The sequence below is a fragment of the Ammospiza caudacuta genome, chromosome 10, assembly GCF_027887145.1.
Source record: "Ammospiza caudacuta isolate bAmmCau1 chromosome 10, bAmmCau1.pri, whole genome shotgun sequence".
NCBI classification, from domain to species: Eukaryota; Metazoa; Chordata; class Aves; order Passeriformes; family Passerellidae; genus Ammospiza; species Ammospiza caudacuta.
The window spans coordinates 25,896,172-25,922,437 of record NC_080602.1 but is presented as its reverse complement, the minus strand read 5'-3'; the positions used below and the strand labels follow the sequence as shown (position 1 = coordinate 25,922,437).

Sequence of the window (26,266 nt, the reverse complement as noted above, 5' to 3'; positions counted from 1 at the left end):
TTGACATTAGGTTCCCAGGCAGCAGGAGGAGATGTCACCATCGTCGCTGCTCCGGAGAACACCACGGTGGTGGCTGGGGAGAGCGTGGTGATGGAGTGCATGGCAGCTGCTGATCCCACCCCCTTTGTCTCCTGGATACGACAAGGTGAGTATGAGGGACAGGACTAAACTTCTGCTATCCATAGGAACCTGTGGATACTTCAGTCTAAAAATCTATTAAAAGTGGAGAAATCTGGGACAGGAAGGGTGCTTGTAACGCCATACCTAATGACACAGGTGGTGTCGCAGTGTGGGGTGTCCTTGCTAAAGTGGAATTATTAATTAAATCTTGAAGGTTACAAAGCACACAATTCAATTTATAATTGTTTGACCTGTGCCTGGATACCTTTTGATCTAAATTAATCTTTCTCAGGTGAACTGGAGCAGTAAAGGTCATGAGATGGGGTCAGGTGCCACTCCTCCCCGGGCTCCAAGGTTACTGGGGATTCTGTGGAATCTGCCATTGCACTGGAGAAATAGCTTGTATTATCTTGCAGCATTATAAAACTTGATAAGATCTGTTAATCCTTGGAGTGACTGGGACTGTTACTGGGAGGTTTTTGTTGAATGGAGGGATTGAGGAGCTGCTTAGGTCTCATCAGAGGTGTATGAATGAGCTGGGCTGGCAGATGTTACCCAGGGCTGATAGCCAAAGTCATGAGTTGGATGCCAGTGTCACTTCACTGAGAATCACATCCATCAGATGTGTTTCAGAGGCTCTGACTGAAGACATTCTCAGCTCAGAGGCTGAATCTCCCCTAGAAAAGGCTCTCAGTCATTTTCATAAATCCAGGTCACAATTTAAGAGTCCTCTCCCCTGTAACCATTTATTGTGGTTGGTTTTCAGCCCAGATTTGTCCACAGGCAGTAATTTTAGCATATAAAAATATTTCCTCTTCCCCACAAAAAAAAGAGCAAAAAAAACTCAGAGGATACCACTTTGGAAATCAAGTGAGCAAGGCTTAAATGTTATGGCAGAAATGTTTCTAGTTTATCCCATGTGCTTTATAATTACAAATGCTCAGCATTCCCATGCTAGATCACTTACTGCTTTACTGAGAGTTGTTGATGCCCATGGTAAAGTAGATAATATTAGAGTTAATTATCATTAGGAGAGTTTTTCATGAGGAAAGAAGACAAGGGTGGAGGGGGAAGGATTGGTGAACCAGTTCTTTCCATGATTTATTTTCAAGTGTTTGCTTGGTCCCAGTCTCCTTCCTTGTGTGGACTCTTCAATTTAAAAGGATGGAGAAACAGTGCAAGTTATTCTGAGTTACACAAGTTTATTTCCAAGCTTTCATTTAGGAGCAGAGTGGATTACTAGACCATCAGTCACGTGGGGAATACTGAGGATGTACCTCCAGGTTGCCAGTTTGGCTCTTGCCAGCCTTGGTGGTGTCAGCTAAGTGCTACCATCTGGAGACAGTTTTCCAACCCACTGCCCCAGTGCAAACGGGATGTGCAGATTGTGTGCTCTGAGTGTGCAGCCACTGAACTGTGAGGCCATCTGAAGGTCCCCCCAAAGTGCAGGGAGGGGGCAGAGGATCTGCTCTCAGCCACATTCCCTGCTGATGGTGCTAAGTCAGTGCAGCTGTTCACAGTGGAGGTGGGGAGTTTGTTCTGTGTGAGCTCCAGGCTCAGCTGAAGCTGGAGAGGTAAAGACAGGCAGTGCTGAGAGGTGCTTCTGCAGGTGGAGAGAGACAAGCTCTGGTGGTGCACAGGTACTGCACAAATTGCCTGGTCCTCCCAGACTGCAGATTTGTGCCAGACCTCCCATCCAAGCCTCTCCTCAGCTTGCTCCCAGCTCTTGGCTTTGTCTCCCACACGTTCTCAGAGGTACCAATGCCATATCCCTAAGATTCTCACCTCAGAGTAATGCTGAGAATATGCAGTGCCCAGCACCAGCCTCTGCCCTGTCTGTAATGCCGAGGAGCCCAGGGCTACTTGAAGTTGTAGAAGGACATCTTGGCTTCTGGCCAGTGATACGGAGCTGCCCTTTCCTCCTTCCCTACTCAGCAGTGCTGAGCACCAAGCCTGGAGAGTGGGGAGAAGGCAGCTCATGGCCCATGTCTCTGACATAAGCACCAGAGTCCCAGGGAGCACCAGGTGTCTTTCTGACACCTCACAGCCAAGCTGTGAACAAGGAGTGGATCAGGAAGCTCAGTAAATTTGGATTCACATCCAGGACACAGAGGAGGAGGAGGAGGAGCCCCTGAGTTGTCAGTGATTCAACAGTCTTGCTGACATTGCATGAATGAGTGTCAGTGCTCATAAGGGTCAGCAAGCAGATCCAGCAGCTTTTCCAAACCGTGTGTTAGCACAGCTTTCCCTTGAATGTGCTATTCCTAGGGCTCTCATTGCAGGCACACCCTAGGCATCAGGGACTGCTTTGATCCAAACCAGAACTTTTTGGATTATTACAGGCTAAACTAAACTTTGAGGCAATGTTGGCTTGAGCTGCCTGTCAAGCACTGAGGAGTGTCCCAGCAGGAATCTCCCTCTGTGCTGGGGTTTGGGATTTGGGAGTCTCTCCACTCCCCAGCTGCGATCCTGGCATTGCTTACAAGCCCTCATAAAGGGCAGCCTGGGCTCCCTCCCGCATTTGTGCACGTTTCTTCCTGCAGATGGAAAGTCCATTTCCACAGATGTGATTGTGCTGGGCCGGACAAATCTCCTCATTCCTTCCAGCCAGCCCCATCACTCCGGGGTGTACGTCTGCCGGGCCAACAAACCCCAAACCCGGCAGTTCGTTACCGCCGCAGCTGAGCTTCGCATCCTCGGTGAGTAGAGCAGGCAAATTCTCAGGCACAAATGCTGACCAGTTTGCTGTGGGTTGCATGGATCAACATCCAGGAGATCCCCAAGGCTTTGTGGTCTTTGTGGCCTGTGCAGGGTGAAGTGGGAGCCGGGTTAGAGCCAGGAGGCCCAAGCTGGGATAGTTCTCGGTGGGAGTGTCACCTCTTTAATTTGGGGTTTAGTTCCTGGTATTTACTGAACCGTTTTATGCCTTATTCTTGTTCTCCAGGGTTCCCCCTTGGAAATCTCTATCAGCAATTAACTTTCAGTATCCTAGAAGCCAGCAGGGAGAACAGCCTAGGATCAGAGAATGCAGCACATGATTGATACAGAATTTATTTTTCCTTTTGGACAGAGTCTAAATTAAGCCTCTAGAGTCTGCCTGGCAAATCCCATCTTGTAAGCAAAGCTGCTACTGAATAAAACATAGCACCGAGTGGGGAGGAGAAGGGATTTGCTTTGCTATTTTTTCCTCCTCCTTCCTGCTTTAATTTTTCCTCTCTCCTCCCAGCTACTCCCAGCATCTCCCAGGCTCCTGAAACCATCTCCCGCACGCGAGCCAGCACGGCCAGGTTTGTGTGCAAGGCAGAGGGAGAGCCAGCCCCCACCATCCACTGGCTGAAGAACGGGGAGCCCATCCTCTCCAACGGGCGCGTGAAGGTGCAGAGCAGCGGCAGCCTCGTCATCAACCAGATCGGCCTGGAGGATGCTGGCTACTACCAGTGTGTGGCTGAGAACAGCCTGGGCATGGCCTGTGCCACCGCCAAGCTCTCGGTGATCGTGCGGGAGGGTTTGCCCAGCGCTCCCAAGAAGGTCTCGGCCGTGTCCCTGTCCAGCACCACCGTCCTCGTGTCCTGGGAGCGGCCGGAGCACAACAGCGAGCAGATCATCGGCTTCTCCTTGCACTACCAGCGGGCTGTGGGTAGGTGTCACCTCCCTGGGCAGCACAGCTGTGTCAAAGGTACAAGGCACAGGTTCACCTTCTTCCCCAGCTAGTGACAAGTGTGAGGCAATTCCCTTTTCATTTCAGGTAAGGGAATTTTCTCCTGGAGTCGGTATCAGCTGTTGCCATGCCTATGGATTAGCCAACATAGTCTAACTTCTTGATTGGCAGTAGTCTGTCCACATAGCTGAGCTGTCTGGATTCCATGAGACCAGGCACTGCTGATTTTATGCATACTGATTTTGTATGCAAAGAGTGTGATTGCTAACAGTGATATCAACCAGCTGCACTGTGTACAGGGGGAATCACAAAATTATCCACACCCAGAATCTGAAGTGAGGCACTGGTTCTCTTGGGGTATGTCTTCCCAAAGAGCCAGCAAGCCAATGCTCCTGCTGAACTGTTGCCAGAACTCCTCTGAAAATTAAACTGGTAACTGCAGCTGCTTCAGCATGGATTAAGGAGTTTGAGTCAAAATGGAGACATCAACATTGAGGCATTGGAGTTTCTGCCCAAAAAACTCATATAAGAGATGAGGCTGTGCAGGTGCTGGGGAAACTGGAGAAGATATAGTGATTTTTAAAGTGGATTTAGTCTGCGGACCTTGTGAATTAAGTGATTTTTTCAGGGATGTCTCAGCAGTTCACTGACCTGCTGATCAGTGTTTCCTTGGCTCTAGGAACAGATAATGTGGAATACCAGTTTGCTGTCAATAACGACACAACTGAGCTGCAAGTCAAGGATCTGGAACCAAACACCAACTATGTCTTCTATGTGGTTGCCTATTCCCAGCTCGGAGCCAGCCGGACGTCCTCTTCCATCGTTGTCCAGACCCTGGAGGATGGTGCGTTCAATTAGATGGTACTGGTGCCTAGGAAATGTTCTTGGCCTGGTTGATGGTGAGCACTGAATGTGCTACAGAGTGGTAGCCGCTCCTAGAAACTTAAACCTGCACCCAGGTCTCATCATCAGCTTGGGTGATGAAGGATATGAAAATACCCTGGCTGATGGTGGGGCCCATGAGAATCCTTTGGGAATTGCAGGCAGCTCCTAAGGGCTTTCACGTAACCCATGTGATATTGCTCTAAGCTTCATTCTGGGTCAGACTGGATTTCAACTCAGAAGAAACATCTATTGCAATTTGTAGGGGTGGGAGGAGCCTCGAGGTCGGAGCCCTTAAGAGCCAGTAGTTTGTGTTGATCTAACCATTTATCACATAGCATTTTGTGAGCAGTAAAGGCAGAGTGCCAGAAGCACAGCTGCCCAACGGGAAGCCATGCACAGCTTTCAACAGGCTGCAGGACAGAGGCAAGCAGAGATGGTTTTGGCAGACCTCGTGTGCATTATGTGCTTTTAATGTTCCTGACATGGTGACCTGCATGGTCCCATGTGTATGTCTGAAGCTTGAAAGGCTGAGTTGAAAGCATGAAAGCTGCCTGCAGCCCAGAGCTGTGCTTCTCAAGGGAGTGAGGATTCCCAGGCTGCAGTTTGAATCTGTGAGCCATTTGCTTTTGTGTCTCCTTTGTGCTCCACGTACAGCACAAGCTGAGAGCTGGTGTGTGCCACCCTGCCCAGTTTGCTCTGGGTATGGGTCCCTGGGAGCAGTGTGGCTGTGGCCAGCAGGCTCTGGTCAGCCTGGAAGTGAAGCAGCCAAGCATCTCCCCTCCCCAGACTCTCCTGAAGGGCTGTGGTGTGTTGGTTCCCGCAGGACAGACACCAAGTCACCAGTGGCTGTGGTAGAGCCAAGTCAGTGGCCTCCAACCAGCTCAGAGAGCTGGCAGAGATGTGTTGAGGTGTTGCTGTGGTCTTTGCTGACTTCTCTTGGTTGTTTACCCAGTTCCCAGTGCAGCCCCTCAGCTGTCCCTGTCGAGCATGACTCCTGGTGACATCCGTGTGACGTGGCTGCCTCCTCCTCCCGAGCTGAGTAATGGCAAGATAACCAAGTACAAGATCGACTACTGCACCCTCAAGGAAGGTGAGGGAAACACCATTTGGGGGTTGTGTTGTCTGCTCCAGTGGTGTTAACAGCCTGTAATGTGAAGGGTAGGTGGTGCAAAGCTGAAAATAGGGACCCATTTTACCCAAGGGAGGAGAACCCTTTCATAGCCTGGCTCTGTCTGGTGGTTATGGCAGTGGCACTTCATACCACCTCAAGGTGCCTTTTTGTGTGGTTGTGGATGAGCCATGTCCCCAGGAAAATGGCCTGACCCATGTTTGAGCTGTCCCAGAAATGTCTGCATGAGCAGCCCTTCACTGCTATCTGCACTGTGTTTTGGGGAAAGAGCTTTATGCTGCATGGGGAAGAGGAGTAAATGCTTTCAATTTCCTTAAAATGGAGTCTAATCAAAGTGATCCTTGTGAAAAAAAAAACCCCTAAATACCCTGTCCAGGTTGTGTTGCTCTATTACCGAGTTTTATCTGATTTTATTTACATTGTCAGGCACACTAAGCAGGGTTCAGCAGGGATGGTAACATTTACATCTGCTGGATGTGGCTGTTCCAATTCCACGTGTGCTTGCTTTGCAAATCCTTCTGGGTATTTGCTCTTAAAACTGTCAAAGCTCTGCAGCTTCTCACTTCCCAGGGTCGTGATTCTTCCTGAGAGAAGGATGGCGAGTGTGATGAGGTGCTGGACATGTTCCCATGTATTTGAACTGGCTTAGTAGTCTGTGCTGTGACTCCTGGCTCTGATTCTTTTGCCTTGAGCCTGCACATGGCTCAGTGGCATCGTAAAACCTTGGAAACACTTGCAATCCAGGGATCACACTCAGCAGTACGCTGTTACATAGCAGGGACAGTGCTCCTGCCCGAGTTAACGCCAAGGGAAGTTGAAATCAAGACCTCTGTGTACTCTAAACAGGCCACATGAATCTTCAGCAAAACCAGTTAGCTGATACAGTGAAAATCCCAGGCTAGTCTCAGTTTAAATTTCCTGTTACCTCCCTTATGAATTTGGGTGGGCTGAAGAGGGAGCAGTAAAATCTCTGTCTGGCGTGGATGAGGGTGTGAATTTTGTGGAAAGCAGGGCTGCTGGACAGTTCTGGTTCACATTAAGGTGAGGGTTTAAATACAGCAGTGAGAAGCATTGGAACATGCCATCAACTCCCATTAGCTGTGCTCATGTTCCACCATCACATCATCAGAGCAAGGTTTCTGACAGCTCCCTCTGGGCAGGCTCTGGTGCTAAAGGCAAGCTGCAATTTGGAATGTAATGAAGGGAGTTGTCAGTCAGAATATCTGCCCAGCCTTACAGTTTTTTTCTGATGGCATAAGACTGCTCTGGGCAAAGCCAAGCCAGCCCAGGGCATGCAGACCATGAGGAGGTAACGAGGCTTGTTGCTGCTCAGCTGTACTTCCCTTGGGCTGGGATATCCCTGTTTTCAGTGGTGTCCCCTTGGTTCCAGCAGATCAGGTCACCTCCATCGAAGTGGGTGGAAATGAGACCCAGATCACCCTGTACTCACTCCATCCCAACAAAGTGTACAAAGTTCGGATCGCAGCCAGCACCAGTGTGGGATATGGGGCCCCTTCCGAGTGGACCCAGCATCGGACTCCTGACAGAGACAACCAGACACATGGTAGGAGGCTGGGGAATGCCTGGGATATGGGACAGGGTGGGAAACTTAAGGCATTTTCAGAGATATTCATTTTCCTTTGGGAATTACAGCCATTGGTTTGGGTCAGACCAAAGTGCTCACCTTTACCTTGCCACTCAGCAACCCCTGTACATCTCACTGCTTGCCTGGCAGTGGGGCTTTGCACCCTCTATGTGCAGCTGTGAAAGTTCTTTAAAAAAAAGAAAACAAACAGAACTCCAGATCCCAATGTTAACGACATTTGGGAGTGAATAGACGATTCTGCCAAACAGAGCTGAGCCATACCAGACTCCAGCAGTGGTTAAAGATGGTGATATCTCAGAACACACTGAGAAACCTCCACAGTGACTTTGTGACATTGTTGTTTCCTGTATCATCCAGCTGGGAAAGTCAGTGGTAGAGTGTGACTGACTCTCTACTGTCAGGGAGTGGAGAATTCCCACTCAGGACAGCCTTTTCCTCACTCTTCCCTCACTACTGAGGACCAGGAGGATTCAGTAGATCGGGGAAATGGAAACATGTGGCTCAGTCTTTTTCTCTTGTCTTTTTCTTCTTCCAGTTCCATTTGCCCCGACAGAATTAAAGGTCCGAGCGAAGATGGAGTCTCTCCTGATAACGTGGCAGCCCCCAGCAAACCATGCCCAGATATCTGGCTACAAGCTCTACTACAGAGAGGTGGGCCAAGAGGAGTCCAGTGATGAGAGCCCTTTGGATGGTGCCGAAGATGAGAGCTGGGATGTAGGACCCATAAAACTAAAGAAGAAAGTGAAGCAGTACGAGCTGACTCGACTAGGTTAGCTGGCTGCATCTTCCTAGCACTTGGTGTGGAAACCCAGGGCCTGTCTCTTGCACTTTGTAACATCCCAGGATGCTCCCAAGGGTGTTTGCATGACTGGAGATACATAGGGCCAGGGCCATCTGAGGTGTTTTAAGATCATCCAAAATCCTTTCTGGAGTGGGGCTCTTTAGGCTTGTATTGAGCAGAGTTTAAAGCACAGAAATTTCTAATGCCAATTTAGCAGGGATTTTAACCAAGTTACCAGTATACTTAGTATATGCTAATAAGTGGTTCTTAATTAGTGTTTTTATTGTGTCACTATAAAGAGTGCCAAGATTGAAATCTTCAGTCAGGACAATTATCTCTCCTTCCCTGTCTGTTTCTAAGGAGCTCTATAATTGCATGCTGTTTGAAATCTCTGTATTAAAATGCAGAGATGGGATAATTCACAGCATACTAATTTTAGCCCAGTATTCTGTCCCACTAAAGGAAAAGGGATGGAAGAGTGTCCATGAATGGAGAAGATCTGAGCAGCAGTGAGTCCTGCCTGCCTGGCTCACTGTGCTTGGCATTTCCCACAAGGGGTTGTGTTCCTAACATCTGATTGTATTAGTTAATTGATTTGCCCATTGATACAGGATGGAGAGAGAAGAGAGTCATGGCAGATGCATCCTTGAAAGAGGCTTTCTGCTTCCCAGAGTTCTTCCATCCCCCACTTTATGCTTCACCCTGTTACTGCCAGTGAGTGGAGACTGTAGGGTGCATGTCTGTTGTGCTGGTTCATCTTACACTTGTAGCGTATGTATTACGCACAGTGCAAAGGTCAGGCTGCAGCACCTGGAAGGGACTGTTTGTGCCATCTCTAAGTGGAGTTCTCCCAGCTCTTTCACAGCCATCTTGCCATTGAGAGTGTTAACAGTGATGAGTTTCTCTTAAGAATTTAGGTCTGTAATTATTGCGCCGAGGAAACCACATGTGAACATCATCATGTGCTGCTCCAACCACTGGCAACTCAGTCGGTGCAGGGGCTGGGAGTGGGCTGAATTGGTTCCAAATGCTCTGGCACAATGATGCTGAGAAGGTTGCTTGTTCTTCTGTAATTACTTCCTTGAATTTGGGCATCCGTCAAGCACTGATGGTTTCCGTATGATTTGGTGGCTGTGTATCGGCTATCGCAGGCTCAGGTTCCTCCCAGCCCAGGACGTTCCCTCTGCTCCCCTTGGGCTGTTGAGTGATGTGCTCCTGCACACAGAGTAAAGGCAGGGTCAGGAATCTGGCTGTGCTGAGGAAGGGAGGGGCTCTGCACATGAAACAAGGAGGAGTGGTTGGGATTTAGAAGGGTTTTGGTTTATGGCCCTGTACCGCTAAGGGCTTTAGCTTGTAGGCAGAGCAGGCAGTGGTCTCAGGAAGGGCTGGCAGCCCTAATGTGATCTGGGCTGATTATGAATTAGCTGGAGGGATTTCTTAGATCAGGGATGTCTGCCTGGACAGCACAGCACTGGAAACCCCTCCTAAGATCCCTCTATAAAAATAAATATCCAACACTGTCTCTTGGTATTATCTTCAAGAGTCATTGAGTCCAACTGCCTGGGTACCTCAGTGTTAATCAAAAATGAAAGCAAATTCTGTCCAAATGTCTTTTAGACACTGACAGGCTTGGGGCACCGACCATCTCTCTAGGAAGCCTGTTCTGGTGTTTGAGGTGGTGTTAGGAGATCCCAGGTTGGGCACTGGGCATCCCAGGCTGAGCTCAGATGAGGTGTGCTCCATGTCAGTGCAGACAAGGTCCGGAGTGGTCACTTGGCTCCACAGCTCTGTAGTGTCACTGAAGCCAGTGCTCTGTCCCTTGCCTTGGTTTGAGGTGTGGCTTGAAATAGAAAACCTCTCCCATCTTGTGCTGATGCCTGGAGCAAACCATGTCTCTTTAGAGTGGTATCACTAATGGTACTATGTGCCTTGTCTGAGAGGTGTGTGCTGAAGTCCTGTGAGAGAGGTGGGCAGCTGGTCAAGGGCACACGGGAAATCCAGCAATTTCATCAGTCCACAAAATCAGAAGGAAGCTTTTCTGAATCACCAGGAGGAGTTTTACCTGAGAAATTCTTAGTGACTTCCATCGATGTTCTAGCACTTACTCCCTGTACTGAGGTGCAACTACCAGGGCCATAATTTATGTGAAAAATAAATGGCAGGGATCTGATCCTGTCTTCCACATTCCCACGAAGGAAGACTGCATTCCTTTGGAAGTAGCTCTCTGGAAATAAGGGTGTTTTCCCACTTAAAAGAAAGTATGGCTTCTGGCACCTGGCCAATATGAACACCTTGAAATGCTGAGTGAAGCAACATATTTAGCATATTGGATATATTATGCAGCCATCCAGATTAGTGATTTAAAATGATCTGGACTAGATTATTCTGCTTATATTTAATGTATGATGGAATGCACTGAAATACATCTGTTTTCATGCTGCCTACCAGCTTCTTGACAGCTTGATAGAGTTTTATGTCTGCCTGTTCTAAGAGCTTGAACATCTGTGCCTGTGTATAAAAATTGAAGCCAATCCTCTGACTGAGAAATCCAAAATACCCCTATATTCAGGATGTAAGGTGCTCGATCTTGCAGTTGAGCTCCCCTGGCGTCATGTGTAAGCAGCTGCTGTATTGATCCTGCCCAGGGATGGAGACAGAGAACTTGTCCTTTCCTTCACTCCATTCTCCAACAGGACCTGCCCACAGCTGCCTCACATCTGTGAGCTTTTCCTCATCGTTTTGGATTGCACCATCCATGATGTGCTCGTGTTCCAGTGAAGCTCAGCCCAAGGCTCAGCCAGAAGGAGAGTGTGGTGATGGCAAGAGATGGGCTGGGCGTTCTTTGTTCCACTGAGCCTGTGGTCCCAGCCCTTTGGAGGTTGAGTGCCCTTTGGCCTTATCCCCCTTGTGTGGGCTTGAAACATTTTTCTGTGGCTGGAGAGTGTGGAAATGCAGATCAGGCTGTCTTGGAGGCAGACAAAACTCTGTTTGCTTTTGGGATTCTTTGGGGGAGAAAAATGTGGCTGAACTGTTTTTATATTCTGAGCGTGAGTGTGTGTTGTGGAGCAGAGAAAGCCTTTGGTAATTGGTACCATCAGCCTTTGGGAGTGTAATCAGAGCAGTAATAATAAAATTGGCATCAGTAAGAAAGGTTTCATTCTGCTTACGTTGTCTGGCAAAGAGAGCAGTGATCTGTGAGGTCAGGGAATGAAGAGGCATGTCCCAAATTAACAAACTTCATCAATGTGCTGCAGCCAAGGCAACAAAAGGCAGTGTGGACTGCTCTGGCTGAGCTCCTGAAGGGGCTGACTGCTGCAGGGAATGTCTTCTTTGAGAACATTTTATCTCCCAAGTTGTTTCTTTGATTAAACATCTCCATTAAAAATCAAGAAGCTGATGAAAGGCTGGAAGAGAGAGGGAAGTGTTTTTTGGACCAGGGCAGCACTGCTTGGAGACAGAAATCCCTGTCTTGCAGCTCAGTTTGACATTCCCCACAGTGTGAAGCTCTCTGATGGGAAGAGCATGCAATGAGGACCCTCAGGTTTTTGGTGTGGGTTTTCTGTGCACTGTTGCTTTTCTAATTGCAAATTGGGAAGCTCTACTCTGAAGGCAAAACAGACACCACACAACAAAGGCTGCCAGTGACTTAACAGGGCGTTTGAAGACTTGCTGGAAGGAACATCCTCACAGCAGTGAATAAATCAGAAAGGACTTCAGAAAACAGGAGGTGCATTTTGGGGGAGGAGAGAATGTCCTTACTCCTCAAGAATAAACAGTGCAGAGCAGTCACTTCTGTGGTAGAGAGGGGAGTCAGCATGTGTAGGTTTCTTTAGCAGTTTGTAAGAAAAAAAGATGTAGAGATCCTGAGTAGATTGCTAGAGGCCAGGACACTGGTCAACCCTTGAGGGCTGGGGCAAGTCCATTTCCTGCTGATAATTTCTGTCAAAAGCAAGGGGAGAACCAAAAAGCAGCTGTGCTGATAACATACACCAGCTGTGAGACAGTGTTTGTGTGTGGGAAGCCTGTAAGTGGAAGGGAGACTCCCTGCTGTAATTTAGATATTAGGTGATATTTACTTAGGTATAAGGTAACAAAAATATATTTATTATGTTCAAGCTATTTTCTGGGATGGTGGGAAAAGCTGGCAAGATCAAAGAAAATGTGTCTGACTAGGGAGGGTTGGTGACAAAAATAACCCAAGGCAAACCCTGATTGATTTTTCCAGCTCCTGGGAAGCTGTACGAGGTGAAGCTGGTGGCATTCAATAAGCACGAAGATGGGTATGCAGCGGTCTGGAAAGGCAAAACAGAAAAGGCACCCGCGACAGCAGTAGGTGAGAAATGCCCTTCAGTTGTTGTGTCTCTTCTGCTTGGCAGAGGAGGGGTGTAGGGATTACAAAGAATGAACTTCAAAAAGGATAATACCAAAATAGGGAAGGTCATAACATAAGGGAACTTCCTTTGACTGTCATTGCAAAATGCATAGGAGGAATTGGGAAGGACAGAAAGGAGCAAAATGTCCCCCTTCTCATTAGGGTTGTTCTTCCACTGGGTGTGAGTGGCATTATTGTACACCTCCACATCTCTCTTTGTGCTGCATCATAGATCCCCCAGTGCAGAAGGGGCCTCCATTGCCTCCAGTCCAAGTCTATGCAGAGTCCAACAGCTCAACTTCCATCTGGCTCCGCTGGAAGAAACCTGACTTCACAACAGTCAAAATTGTCAACTACACTGTGCGCTTCAGCCCCTGGGGCCTGAAAAATGCCTCTCTTGTGACCTACTACACCAGGTAAAGAGGGTTCATCTGCCATGGGTTGCTCATGTCAGGAATGAACACAGGGCAGGAGGAAGTTGCATGGAATTACAGAACTTAGCAAAATCCTGGGTGTTCCGTGTGCTGGGAGTATCTGCCATGGTCACAGATAATGTTCAGGACTGCTGAGGTGTGGCAGTGGGACTTGTCTTGACTTCAATACCAAGAAATCATTTACTGGTCTCTGCATCTTTTTTGCTGTGGTTGGACTTTACACACTTGTTAACAACATGGCTGGGTGCAATTATGCATTCATGATTTGTTAGATGGTCCTCACAAGTTTAGTCTATAAACTGCTAGAGTTTAAGCAGTTTTAATAATTTGGGGATGTATTTTACATCTGAATACTTGTGCCCATTTTTAGCCTCTAACCAGGCTGTTTTCTACTTTTCCCTGCAAGTACATCAGAAATGGTCCTGGAGACTGGGAACTATTTTGCTCTGTCCCTGGGAGCTGAGTGTTCTTGCATTCAAATGGCTGCAAGAGATAGAAAATCAAATACTGTCAGATTTAGGATAACCTCTTAGAGTGTTCCTGGTGGGGTGTCAGGGTGACATGGGAGAACCCTCAGGTGTTCACAGCACTGTGCTGTGTCCTCTCTCTCCAGCTCAGATGAAGACATTCTCATTAGTGGGCTGAAGCCCTACACCAGGTATGAGTTTGCCGTGCAGTCCAACGGCGTTGGCATCGATGGCCCCTTCGGCAGCGTGGTGGAGCGCTTCACCCTGCCCGACCGTGAGTGTTCATGGCAACCAAATCCTCATTTCTCCTGGCTTTCCTTTAGTCTCTGTCAGATCCCTCCCAATGTGCCCCTCAGAGATGTGATCTCAGACCCCCCTGAAGGTCTGACAACCTTGAGTCCATGCTGGGAGGCTCTCTGGGGATGAATGCTCTGCTCCTCTTCCTCTGCTCAGGCTGGCTCTTTATTTGTCTCTGCCAGGGCCCTCCACTCCTCCGTCTGACCTGCGGCTGCACCCTCTCAACCCCTACGCTGTCCAGGTGCACTGGTGCCCACCTGTGGAGCCCAATGGCATCATTGTGGAGTATCTCATCCTGTACAATGCCAACAACACGCAGCCAGATGACATGTGGACCTTGCTGACACGAGAAGGTGAGCCTCCTCCAGGGACTGTAATACCCCTCAGCCCTCCTGCCTCCTTTCCTCTCTCTGGAGCCCTGGTTGCTCAGTCCTGCTGCCCTGATTTCTGCCTCATTTGCATACAGACAAATATTCAAGAACTCATTCTGGCAGTTTTCTTGAAGCATATGCTGTACCTGGTGATAGCAGAGAGTCCATGGACATGGCTACTGAGAGACATGAAATCATACATGTCTGGGGCTGAAACAGCCATTATCATCCAGTAAATAACCTACAGATGCAGCCTGGCAGCCACAAATTCCTAGAAAAATGTGTGCCAGCAGCATCATGAGTAGTATTTTCGGATCTGTAAGCAGGAAGTTCATTATTACTGAAGAGGTGTATGAAATGCACAAAAATGTCACAAAATCCCTCACTTCTGAGGGTCGAGCAATTCCACAGCTGCTTTTCTGTAGCCTCTGAATACTCTTGAAACAGAACCTTTTAAATCTCTTTTGCTTTGCTTTTGGTCAGGAAACATCTTCAGCACTGAAGTGCATGGCCTGGAAAGTGATACCAGATACTTCTTCAAGATGGGAGCAAAGACAGTGGTGGGATCTGGTCCCTATTCCAACGTGAAGGATGTGCACACCCTCCGGGAGAAGCTGTCTGGTATGAATTCCTCTTAGCCCAGGGCAGGAAGGGAATTGCCTGGCTGGAGACTGATTTGTCAGCAGTGACATTTCTGTTTACCAAGCAGTTGCCTGGTGTTGCTGTGGAGGATGTGAGACAGGATTCTCTGCAGGGCAGTGCAGAGGATCACAGCAGATCCTCAGATGTGCAGCCCCAGAACCCATCCCACAGCCAAACTTCATCTCTTCCCCATCCTGGTTCCTCTGGAAGGGCAACCTGCATCTTGCTGTGGTGTGACATTAATGAATATGCATAGGTGCCACTTTGCTTCAGGTTGATCTAAATTGTCACTGCCAAGGAATTTTATTGTTTTATGTGTATAGAATCAGAACCACAGAACAGTTGGGTTAGAAGGGCTATTTAAACCTGTTTGGTTTAGTACAGCTGGTGCTTCTCTGAACATGAGACACTTTGTACCCTCTTCCTGCTCGCAGTTGAAATGATGTGGCTGTCATTCCTTCCCCTCCTAGATGTCCTGGATATCCACTCTGTGACAGGGATCATCGTGGGGGTATGCCTGGGGCTGCTCTGCATTCTCTTCTGCATGTGTGCCAGCTTCCGCAACAGCAAGCACAGGTGGGTGCACCTCAGGTGAAGGAGGCTGCTTGGAAGGAGACAAAACCACTGTGAGCTGCATCCCCTGTTCAGCTGGGCTGCTTGGGATGTGGTGTAGGGGACAGTTAATGCACAGCTTGGATCTGAGGATGGATAAGGAGTATATTTAGTATAATCTTTTCATTGATTTATTTTTTTCAGTAGTTTCTCTTCAGTTTACATTCTTAGACTAGTAGGGTTTTTTTCAGAGGAAGAAAAAGCCCCAAGAAAATGGAAGGACCAGTTTATTACCTGTGTCTGTCAATGTGGGTAGTATTTTGCTTCTGAGGTTGGACAGCTCTAGGGATGTTTGGAAATGGTTTGTTAACTTCCATCTGGGAAAATGAAAGACTTCACAGTGAGTGACAGGCTGGTTTAAGGAGGATTGGATACAGCCCAAAGCCCTCTGCTATCCCAGGGGTCTGGATCCAGCCACAAGCATTTGGAAAGACCATGAGCAGAAGACAGCTCAGTTGTTCAGAAGAGCTTTGAGCTCACAGCACATCTCAGAGCCAGGAACAAACAGCTTCTGAAGTTTCATCCTAATGTGGCCACTAAACTTTCCTGTCCTGTTGCATCTCTAACCTGTAAAGCATAGGTGACAGGAGTGACACAGCTCCCCATGGACCAAGGTAGGTGAGCACCTGAATGTGCTGGGACTTGTAGTGTCTCCTGCCCTTGGGGTGTGCTGGCAGAGGGACAGCTTTGCATCCCACAGTGGGATTGTCTGAGCTTTGGCATTAACCAGGGTGGTGCAGAGGTATATCTGCAGTGAAAGGTGTTACAGTGGGATGTGATGATAAAGGATATCCCCAGGAGTGGCAGGGCATGGCTTGGGCCTCATCCACTTGCACAGGGACCAGCTGAGATGCCAGTTCTTGTTTGTTTTCCCTCAGGGAGGCCCTGCCAGGCCTGGATTCCCAGGCTGCTGGGAACCACACGTACTACCACCGGAGCAGGCAAGGGTTGGCCTCTCCCAGTGCCACCTTGGACTCACATGAGCTCGAGTCCCTCATGTCCCCACTCCCTGAGGATGCATCTGTGCCCCTGGGGGACATCACTGAGCTGGCAGAAGTGCACAGCCTCATCCACACGAGCCTCCCTGAGGACATCTTCCATGGGAAGAGGAAGGTAAGGACCCATGCACATGGGGACTGGGCTCCCACCTTTGGCAAGAGCCTTTGATTGGTGTGTGGCTGCTGGGAAGCCCGGGTGGGATCCTGTCCTGGCTCTTCAGTGCCAGAAGTCTTGGCTGCAGGCTGGTGTTGGACAGTCACACATTTTCCCTCTCTGTAAAACTTGACTAGCTCAGCCTTGGCTGTTGGGTATAATTTGGGATCCCTGTGCATCTACCATCCCTTTTCATCTCCTGGGACAGTGACCCCTCAATCTGAGAAGCTGCTGCCAAACTTGGTGCTGCAGAAAGCTGTGGTATTCGTGCTGCTGTGGCATGTGGATGGTGGGAGGAAGTGTGATGTCTAGAGCAGACACGTGGCCTTCCAGGATTCTCTTTTGCTTGGACTAAAAGAAGCTGTCTCCATAAATAGTGTGTTCATTGGAACACTCTTGAAGATAAACAAGAGGTGAAATTGTGGGGTTTTTGTGAACCTTATTTTTTGAAGTAGTCTTTTCCTGCCCTTCTGCTTGGTTTGCCTGACACTGCATTGTCTTTCATTCCTCCCTGCCCATTTCCTCTTCCAAGCTTGCCTGAAACATTTCATTCCATTAGGGAACCTTTAATTGGCCTAATTTAGTTAATCTGTTTATGTCTCTCTTTGTAGCCCTGGGAGAGCATGTAAAGTAATTAGGAGGTTCAGTAAAACAAATGCATTGTGAGCACATGGGATTTCAGGTTTGCATCAGAGATGCACTCGTGTGTCACTGGAGGCAAGGTGAGTTCAGGGGCCTGGCTGACCACGAGCCCTGTCCGTGTGCTAGAGGCAGTGCAGGTGGGATCTTTGTGCAGGTGGGGTCTTTGGGACACACAAAGTCTCTGCTGGCCTCGCTGCCCGTGGCCATCCCTGCGCGCTGTGGCAGATCAGTGCTCAGCTGGAGGAGAGGCTGTTTGTTTGCAGCCAAGCCACATCTATGGATTTTGGTGGAATGTGGCTGCCTGTCTGGACCCAAGCTGAAGAGTGTGAGGAATTTCCTACAACTATTTCAGTTAAATAAGGAACAAATGTTTTCAGTGATGGGGACTTACCCCTGAGAACAGGTCAGATTGGGGGAAGTTCCTTCTTTGTGAGGCCTTTCTGGGGGTAGTATATCCACATCTCTGTTCCAGTGCAGCAATCTTGCCTGCAAGGGCTTACACAAGATCTGAATACGTGCAGAATGGAGCCGGAGAGGGCAGTGCCAAGGCCTGGCCACTTGAGGCTCAGCCTGAGAGCTTGGGGCCCTCAGAGTGGGCAGTGCCCAGCAGCAGAGTTACAATCACAAACCAGAGCTTTGGGGGAGATGGACTGTTCTGGCTGTAGAGTTTCCATAACTAGATGGGGGACGGCCACTGAGAGATAAATTCACTCAGGTTTGTGTGTTTTTTTGATGGATGTGGCTAGGGAAGCAAGGGTCAGTGGGAAGCAGCCACCCGGAGAGCAGCGTTGTCACCCGTGCCGACCAGGAGGGTGACCCGGCAGGTGAAGGGCAGCGAGTGGTGGCCGGGAGCAACAGGCTGTTGTTGCTGGGAGTGGGCACTGGAGGGAGATGTGCTCCCACGCAGGAGACCCCGCTCCCTGCACTGCCCCATTCCTGCTGGAAGTGCCACCTGAGCACCGTGGCTTCCTTTCTGTACTCCAGTGAGTATAATCAAGTGTGAAAAGAATATGGCCAACAAATACCTTTATGCTGCAGTGGCCAAGAGGCCCCATGGATGGTGATGAGATGTTACCTGGTTGGGCAGTCAGGGAGTTGGGCAGGTCTCAGATCCATGGCTGGAGTGGTGCACACGTGCCTGGTGCCCACAGTGGATGTAAACCAAGTCAGGAGCAGTTGTGAGTGTTTGCACCTCCCTGCTTGTACACAAAATGCCTCTAGCCGAGGCTGTGGAGTGGGTGGGGGTGTCCTGTGTGCTGCAAATAGCTTCCCCCAGCATCCATTAAAGCTGGAAAGCCCCAGGGACCCTGCCTGGAACAGAGTGTTGTGGGAGCTTTGCACCCTGCAGTGACCAGCTGCCTTTGTTGCCTTCTCTTTTCTTCTCTCATGCTGTGTGAAGTTGGGGCTGTGAAAATCCATGGCAAGGAATGCAAGAGAGCCACAGGAAAGAGAAAATCATTGTGGAAGGAAATTCCTGTCCAGCCTGGCAAGGGGAAGCTCCCCAGGGTGTTCTAGGTTGGATACTATGACTTGCAGTTCTATTCACTGAAGAGAGGGAGTGAGAACTGCCTGAAGAGTCCCTTTTGTTTGGCAGCATATCATGTCACCACAGAGCTGGGGATGTTGGCTGGGGCAGACCCTTGGGCTGAGGCTGCTGGCACTGCGGGGCAGATTTGTGTAGCTGTGACCTCCAGTTGTCTGCTTGTCCCTCTGTCCTCAGGTTATGCTCCTGAAACCTGGTTTGTGTTTGCTGGCTGGCACTTGCATTGGCTGCTCTGGGCCTGCAGGCTGTTCCCAGGCTGACTCATTACTTACCATTCCATGGATTATTCTTTATTTTTTTTATTCTTGTGGCAGCCTGAGGTTCCAGCAGAGGTTGGATGCTCCATGTTAGATAGACACAAAGAAGGGACTGTCCCCATGCCATATGGAGTCAGAAGTGAGTGAATGTCATTTTACAGGTGTGGGGACTGGAGAACAGACTGAGGGCCAGAAGTCTTAGCTGATTCCTGCAAAAAGTTGTGAGTAAGGGTGGTGAGATGTCCCTTTGGTCATTTTCAGGTCAAGATCATCAGTTCCTTCAAATGTAGGACTGTGATTCTTCTTGAGCTGTTACACATAGTGCTGGAGGTGCAGGATGGTGCAAGTGGTGCAAGTGGAAGGTGGGGCAGTCCCAAAGGAACCTCCTGGGCCCCCTGTCCCTGCCTGCAGGACAGCAGGGTGCTACTGCAGTCAAGATGTCAGCATGGGACCCCTCTGGATGCTCACAGCTCCATTAGTACAGTTGGCCATTCAGTGGTTCATTTTCCTTCCTTTATGTGTTTCCAGTGGTCACAGACAAGGATTTCCAAATACACTGCCAAGTGATTTTCCTCCATTACTCTCATCCCCTTGCAAGCACCTCCCAGACTGATGCCCTCAGTAGCCCTGTTACAAATGACACAGTCGTGCACGGGCTGTGGTGATGCAGCCTTGTCTCCTCTGACAGATGGACTGAGGATGATAAAATGGCTCTGCTCCAGACATCTCTGTCACTGCTGCTTGTGGGCCAAGCAATTTAAAGGGTGGGGCGAATGTTAAAAAGCATCTGCTTTCCATGGAAGACTTCAGCTTTTCATTGAATGAAGCCAAACCCAAGCATTTTGGTTTGGAAATGTTTGCTGTTGTCGTTCTTGTGAGCTGGAGCCTTCCTTGCTTGCAGCTCTTCTCCTTCCCTGTGGGCCTCCTTCCCACAGGACTGTGTTTCCCACGAAGCATCCCCATGACTGGGAGAGCAGAAGCTGTAACACATCAGGGAACTTGGATCTCCCCGGCTTGTTTGTAATTTTCATGTTGAAATTTTTCTGCATGGAAAAGAAGTCCCAATGTTTTCTGAGAAGCTTCAGACGAGAGCTGTGCTCCTGGTGACAGCGAGCAGAGACTCCTTTATCTGCTGGCAGAGCTCTGTGTGTGTTGCATCCCAGATGCAGGCAGGGCTGTCGCTGTGTTTGTGTGACACGGAGCTTTCCCACTCCCACCCACTGCTGCTCAGCAATGAGCCCTTCCTCTCTGCTGCACCACTCTCAAAAGCTGGGCACATTGAAACATCCTCAGCCTCGTTTTGCACAGGGCTTCAAGCTACTTTAAATAACCATCCTAAAAAAACAGGGAAGGTTTTGAGTTGAACTTTTGCTGTGTGTTCATTCTCAGCTCATATATTTGCATGAAATCATGACTTGTCACTGAGAAGGTAACACGATCTAGGCACATTTTTACCAGTTGGAGTTTCTATAAAAAGACTAAAATGAAAAGGCTTGTTTGCTTTGATAAGGATTTAGCTGTAATGGAAATGTCTTTTATTGGAAGATGTTTTTATTAGTTTTCATTCTTGTGTTTGCAGTGAAGTGACAAAGAGATTCTTCCCTCTTCATATTAGTATTAGACTGACACTCCTTGCTCCTTGCCTTCATTACTGTGTTGTAAAAACCAAGACAATATTTCCTTTCTTAAGCCACCCACTATCTCCCCTTGAGTAAAAAGAAATAGTATCATTTATTACACCAAAAAATGCTGCTTAAAAAAGCAGCGAAGCTTTCAGGCACACAACATTTCTTCAGGTCTGTGATGAAAACAGTCCTAGAGTTAATTGCTGCTGCCCAATCTTAGAGGCTAAGGCCCAAGAGGGATTTGTCTTTTGCTGGTTTTTTTCCCCCTCTCAAACATAATGTGCTCGAACAACATGTGGGACACAGGCCATGTTGTGTGGCTGATGGTTTTTTCTGTTTGTTGAAAGTTGCAAACTGGTACAAAACAAGTTTGTTCTTCATTGCAGCCAATTTCAGCCAGAGCTGAACAGGCTGTTCCCAGAGTCATCAAAACCTATGTAAACATGGCAGATTGACATTTCCGCTAACAGATGGTCCATGGGGGATTGCAGTAGAGCTGCCTGTTTCTCTCCACGTTTTTTGGTATTCACAAGATGCCTGCAAGAAGGTTTTCGAGCTTGCTCTGTGTGTGTGTCTGCGTATGATGCTCAGATCTCTCTGATGGCAAATATACATGCAGGCATCTCTAACAGGACACACATTTGGTGCATGTGTGCAGATTTGTGTAGGTTCAGTGCTGAAATTTCCAGGCACTATTTGCTCAGTAACGTATGTTCCTTGGAAGAGGCACAGAAGCCATCAGTCAGGGATGTAGCTGCAGAAAGCCTTTCAGATGGCAGCAGAAGCAAATTGAACACACTCCTTGAGCACTGGCATGTGGAGATATTCCTTATTGTGAGCTCTCTGTGATCGCTTGGTTGATTCTCGCTATTAAAGCATAGTTTAATGATTGTCCACTTAGAAACAGAGCAATTAGGGAAGGCTTTTGGCTCAGAATATATTGTTGAGGATTGCAGAGAGAGAAATAGAAAAGATGCTGCCTCAAGCAGCCACATCTAAATTAGCAAATGTTTGATAGCCACAGTGCAGAGCTTGGACATCACTGTTCTGCAGGGTGTTGGCATATCAATGAGGCCTTTCACTATTTGTTTGCTAAAAATTTGCTCCTGAGGCAGCAGCAAAGCTCCTGTGACTTGGGGGTGGTGCTGGGATGTAACATGGCTCTGCCTCCCACAAGGTGTTGAGCCATTTGGGTGCCTGAGTGAGGGTGGACAGAGGGCTTGGGAGCAGCTCTGGCCACCCTTCAGCACATACACAAATGTCCTTCTGCCAGCCCTGGCAGCATGAGGTAGCATTTGCTTCTTGCTAAATAGCTGACTTAGGAATGCCTGGCTCAGATACAACATCTGGTGGTGTATTTCTACCTAATTTTCAGCCAGATGGACCGAGGCACAAGGAGGTCAAATGACTCACCCAAGGTCAGGCTGATGTCAGAACTCCCCTCGCTGTCTCAGCTGGACTCACGCTACGTTGGTGGTTGTTGGAATAGATTTGGCCTAAGGAGCAGCCACAAATGAAGAGCAGGAGCCTGGGCTTCTGCTGGCAGTGAGCAATAGAGGGTCAGTGGGTTTCAATAGATTTATAGATGTGCAGGGTATCTTCACCCTACACAGCCATCATGCTCACATCACCAGTATTCTGTGTGCATGTGTGCAGTCGCTGTTGTCAGGTCAGGATTTTCTCCTCTGCATCAGCCTCTCTTGTTACCCACACATCTGTGGAACAAGGCCAGAGATAATGGGCCTGTATGGTCCTTAAATCTGAGTTGTGTGTTTACGTGTATATGTATGTGAGTACTAGCAAGGCTCAGCTCAGGTACATGCAGGACAGCCCAATAAAATCAAAACCTGGAAAGAAAATACTTTTCTGCCTGTGAACTAATAGTCTGAGCTGTTAAATAACTTCAGCTCTTAAAGACACACATTTCCCATACACAGAGGTGTGCATTCAACAGTTTATTGCAAGGGGAAGCTGAAAGAACCCAGAACAAATTGCGTTCAGCCCATATAATTTAATTAGATCTACAAACAAGGTAACACTGGTTGCCCAGGGGATTTAAAGCTGAGCAAAGAATTGCTTGGTGGTCTGTTGTAAAAAAAAAAAAAAATTAAAAAAATTAAAGCCCCCAGTTTTGTGCCTCTGTGTTGATGAGGAATGGCAGAGTGTTTTCCCAAGTCCTGGCTTGGAGCAGGACTCTTGTCTGGGCTGCAGAGTGAGTGGTTTAGCAGAATGTCCAGCAGAATGTCCAGCTCCTACTGGAGCACACAGGGCACTGCCCACGGGTGACCTCCTTTGTGCTGTGGAGCATGGCTCCTGCCAAAGCAAGGACTGTGGTCCTCAGCTCCAGATTTCCCTGTCCCTTTCCAGCTCTGTGGTATTTCTCAGTAGGCTTGTTCTGCTCTGGGCTGTTGCAGCTTTGCAGGGAGTTGATTTTAGTGGACCTCTAAATGATGTCTGTGCCATGATTTACCCGCTGGCCTCTCAATTTGAGAATCAGTGGAAAGCCCCTTATGCAACCAGTTGTGAACCATCTGGCATCTTTTATCCCTGTGCTCTGCATCAGCCCATGTAACAGCAGTAAAGCCAGTTCTAAGGCAGGGAGTGTGTGAGTCCATTGCCAAGCATTTTTATTTTGATGCTATCAGAAATGTCCCCCACATTTATGGTATTTTCACAACTTGCACTTTCCTTTTTCAAGCTGCTTCTCATTTCACATGTATGAGGATAAGAATCTATCTGTGATAACTGCATCTTTTCTCCTGCCACTTTTCTCCTGCAGTCTTCATGGAATAAATCAACCAACCAGGCCTGGACAAACAGCATCACCAGATATGGGGACACCATCACCAAAGAGCCTCTCTCTGCTATCAATGGGTCACTGAAGCTCCCCTCCAGCACGGGGCAGAAGCTTCTCTTACAAGCCCTGGTTTATGATGCTGTGATGGTGGGTTTCTTTGCTGCTTTGTTCACTTGTGGGTTCTCATGTGGGTTTTCCATTTATGTTCTCCATCTCCCTTTCTCCTTTTTGCAGCCCCTTTCTGTGGGCTTGTTGGTCTGGTGATGGCCAGGTGGGGTCAGAAGCTTGGTTGTCAGCAGGGTTGTGGCAGTTCTGGTTCCTGAGGACCTGGTGCCAGGCACCAGCAATCTGCTTGGAGTCTTTGCTGTGGCTGTGCAGCAATCAGCCTGAGTGAGTTAGGAGCTGCAGTGCTCAGCACAGTCATTAAGATCTACAGCAGGCTTTCCTGACAGAGGGATTGTGGTTTTGGCTGTAAAAGTAGTCAAAGATCAAGGGTTGATTTAAGCTCCCTTCTCCAGATAGGGCAGAGCAATTTTCACTGCACTTTTGTTCTGGGAGGAAATCCTATTTCTGATATTGCATCACTGGAATAAAGATGCACTCCTGTGTTTGGGAGAGTGTACATCTGTGTAACTGTCTTAGCAAAGCAAGCTGACACCTGTTCAGACTGACTCTGTACCAGAAGATTTCTTTGGTTATTCTTTGAAAAAGTTCATTCCTCCTCCCCAGCAAATACTTCTAATATAGCCTACCTATGTTTCCTTCCTAGGCAGTGGTGTGAAAATCAATTATACACAGGATGTAATTAACATTGTGGATAGAGTTAAGACAATGTTTTACAGCCCAATTACAGGGCAGCATTTACAGCACAGCTTACCCATCAGAGTTTGTCAACAAAAGAGAAAAGTGCTAAAATATGTAAATGATGCTCAAAGTTGGCTTCAACAGAAAGCGCAAATTACATGTGGGATATCACTTCCATACTCTGAATTGTCTTCTTGCTGCTACATCACACTCAGCCCAGAATCCGAGCGTTGATTGCCTAGAGAGCTCTTTGTGAGCTTCTGCAATAATTTGTCTGGTAAATTATTGAGTGATAATCTCACAAAATGACCTGCTTGTCAGCCAGATTTGTGGAGATCTGTAGCCTGCACTCCACTTAAGCACTGCGGAGCAGAACTTATTGTTTTCTTTCTGAATTTAAAATGCTTGAATTTACACATACTTTTGTAGGCTGTGACCAGGGCTTTAACAAACACACACTTTGTGATATGTAGCCAGAATTAAATGAGGAAAGTAAAGGGAGCCCCTTGATCCATCTCAGAAGCCAGTTTCCTACAGTGCTGCCCGCTCAGCCTCTAGCAATCTGGCCCTTAATATGGAAACAGACTGGTGAGATTTGAAAATTGTGGTCTTTGACAGAGGCTTGGAGAAATGGTTGCTCCAGCCTGCCAAGAAACTCTGAGCAAATCACTTCTCTCCTTTGGGACTTGCTTTCTCAAACGTAAAATAGAAATAATGATCCTGAGGTGATTTGAGTTGCTTCTTAAGACCTAAGCTCTGAGAAACATATAAAGATAATGCTTAATAGAGGCATATGTACATCCCATTGCACTCAGTGGGATTAAAAATAAATAAATTTTAGTGCTTGGTTTGACCACAGCCTCAATTATCTGAATTTCACTTACTTTACTTTTTTTTTTTGTTTTAATTTCTCTCCTGTTTGATAACAGAATGAAGCAAAGAAAAGCCACCTGCCTGCTAGCCTCCACCAAGTAGAAGCAGAGGTCATTGTCCATTCTGATTTTTCAGCCTCTGACAGAGACTACAGCTCCCAGCTGCACATCCTGGAGAGTGAAGAGACAGAAATGGAGGACCAGGAACCAGAGGAGCTCCCCCCAGCAGAGCTGGCTAATCCCAGCTCCCAGCAGGACACTGGCCAAGTGCTGGTGGGCTGCATGGACAATCTGGAGGCTCAGGCCCAGGCTGAGCTGCTCTGTACCGACACAAAGACTGACAAACCTGAAGCTGTGTGCATCCATGGGCTCACCAATGGCTTCCACAGGCATGGAGAAAGTCTGGGTTCGGAGGAGAGTGGAGATTCAGATTCCACCCAGGAAAGCAGAGGTGACGTGCAGCCAGTCAAGTGCCAGTTGCTTTCCCCGGCGCCTGAGGAGGCCCTGCTCTGTAGTAACTCTGGTTTAACCAGTCCCTCCTCAGCATCTGAGAACATGGCACATGTCCACAATCACAAAGAATGAACTGGTGTGATTTTGATCACAGCAGAGCTGAAGAGAGGAGAGCCTGTCGCTATGAGGTGCTGCCTGCCCTCGGCTGGCTGAGCCCAGCAGGAGCTGGGCAGGTGCAGCATCTCACCAGAGCAGGGCTTGGACCTGTTAGCCCTACAGAGGCCTTTGGGAAGCCAGGTGGGTTGGTGAGGGCCCATCTTCCTCCTGCGGGAGCCAATGAGGAACTGGGTGTTGGTGGGAGCAGGACTGAGCCATCTGCCAAAGTGTGAGTGGAACCACGATGGAACAGAGCCTTCTGCACCAGGCTGGGGCTGGCACTTCACCATAGCCCTCGAGGGGACTGGCAGGACGTGACTACTGACTGCCTGGCAGCGTGGGATGAGTTCTGGCACACGAGTCCCAGGAGTGGGTGGAAGCCCCAGAAACAAAGGCAGTGAGCTGTAAGCACCAGCCTTTTCTGCCCTCCCGTGGTTAGAAGGATTACCAGGCTCTCTGTGTGTGCTACCACAGTAACTACTACTAGCAGGCTGATGTAGTGGCCTTTTATTACACACTCTACGAGTGCCTCTAACAACTTGTACTATATAGAACCTTCTGCAGCGTCTGGGTCTTTTCACCAGCCTGGGC

The 26,266-nt window shown here is 48.4% G+C and overlaps 1 protein-coding gene across 1 annotated transcript in view; it reads left to right on the top strand.

The window, feature by feature from the left end:
* Positions 1–25,651, top strand: part of IGDCC4 (immunoglobulin superfamily DCC subclass member 4) — an 82,295-nt gene extending 56,644 nt beyond the window's left edge. The window contains exons 5-20 of the mRNA XM_058811644.1: positions 11–145; positions 2,664–2,819; positions 3,347–3,757; positions 4,458–4,622; positions 5,616–5,753; positions 7,186–7,356; positions 7,934–8,167; positions 12,405–12,512; positions 12,784–12,967; positions 13,599–13,726; positions 13,932–14,102; positions 14,604–14,741; positions 15,233–15,338; positions 16,253–16,487; positions 23,373–23,537; positions 25,124–25,651. Of these exons, the coding sequence (XP_058667627.1) occupies positions 11–145; positions 2,664–2,819; positions 3,347–3,757; positions 4,458–4,622; positions 5,616–5,753; positions 7,186–7,356; positions 7,934–8,167; positions 12,405–12,512; positions 12,784–12,967; positions 13,599–13,726; positions 13,932–14,102; positions 14,604–14,741; positions 15,233–15,338; positions 16,253–16,487; positions 23,373–23,537; positions 25,124–25,651 (3,173 nt within the window). The remainder of the gene's footprint in view (positions 1–10; positions 146–2,663; positions 2,820–3,346; positions 3,758–4,457; positions 4,623–5,615; positions 5,754–7,185; positions 7,357–7,933; positions 8,168–12,404; positions 12,513–12,783; positions 12,968–13,598; positions 13,727–13,931; positions 14,103–14,603; positions 14,742–15,232; positions 15,339–16,252; positions 16,488–23,372; positions 23,538–25,123) is intronic.
* Positions 25,652–26,266: the final 615 nt, after the last annotated feature.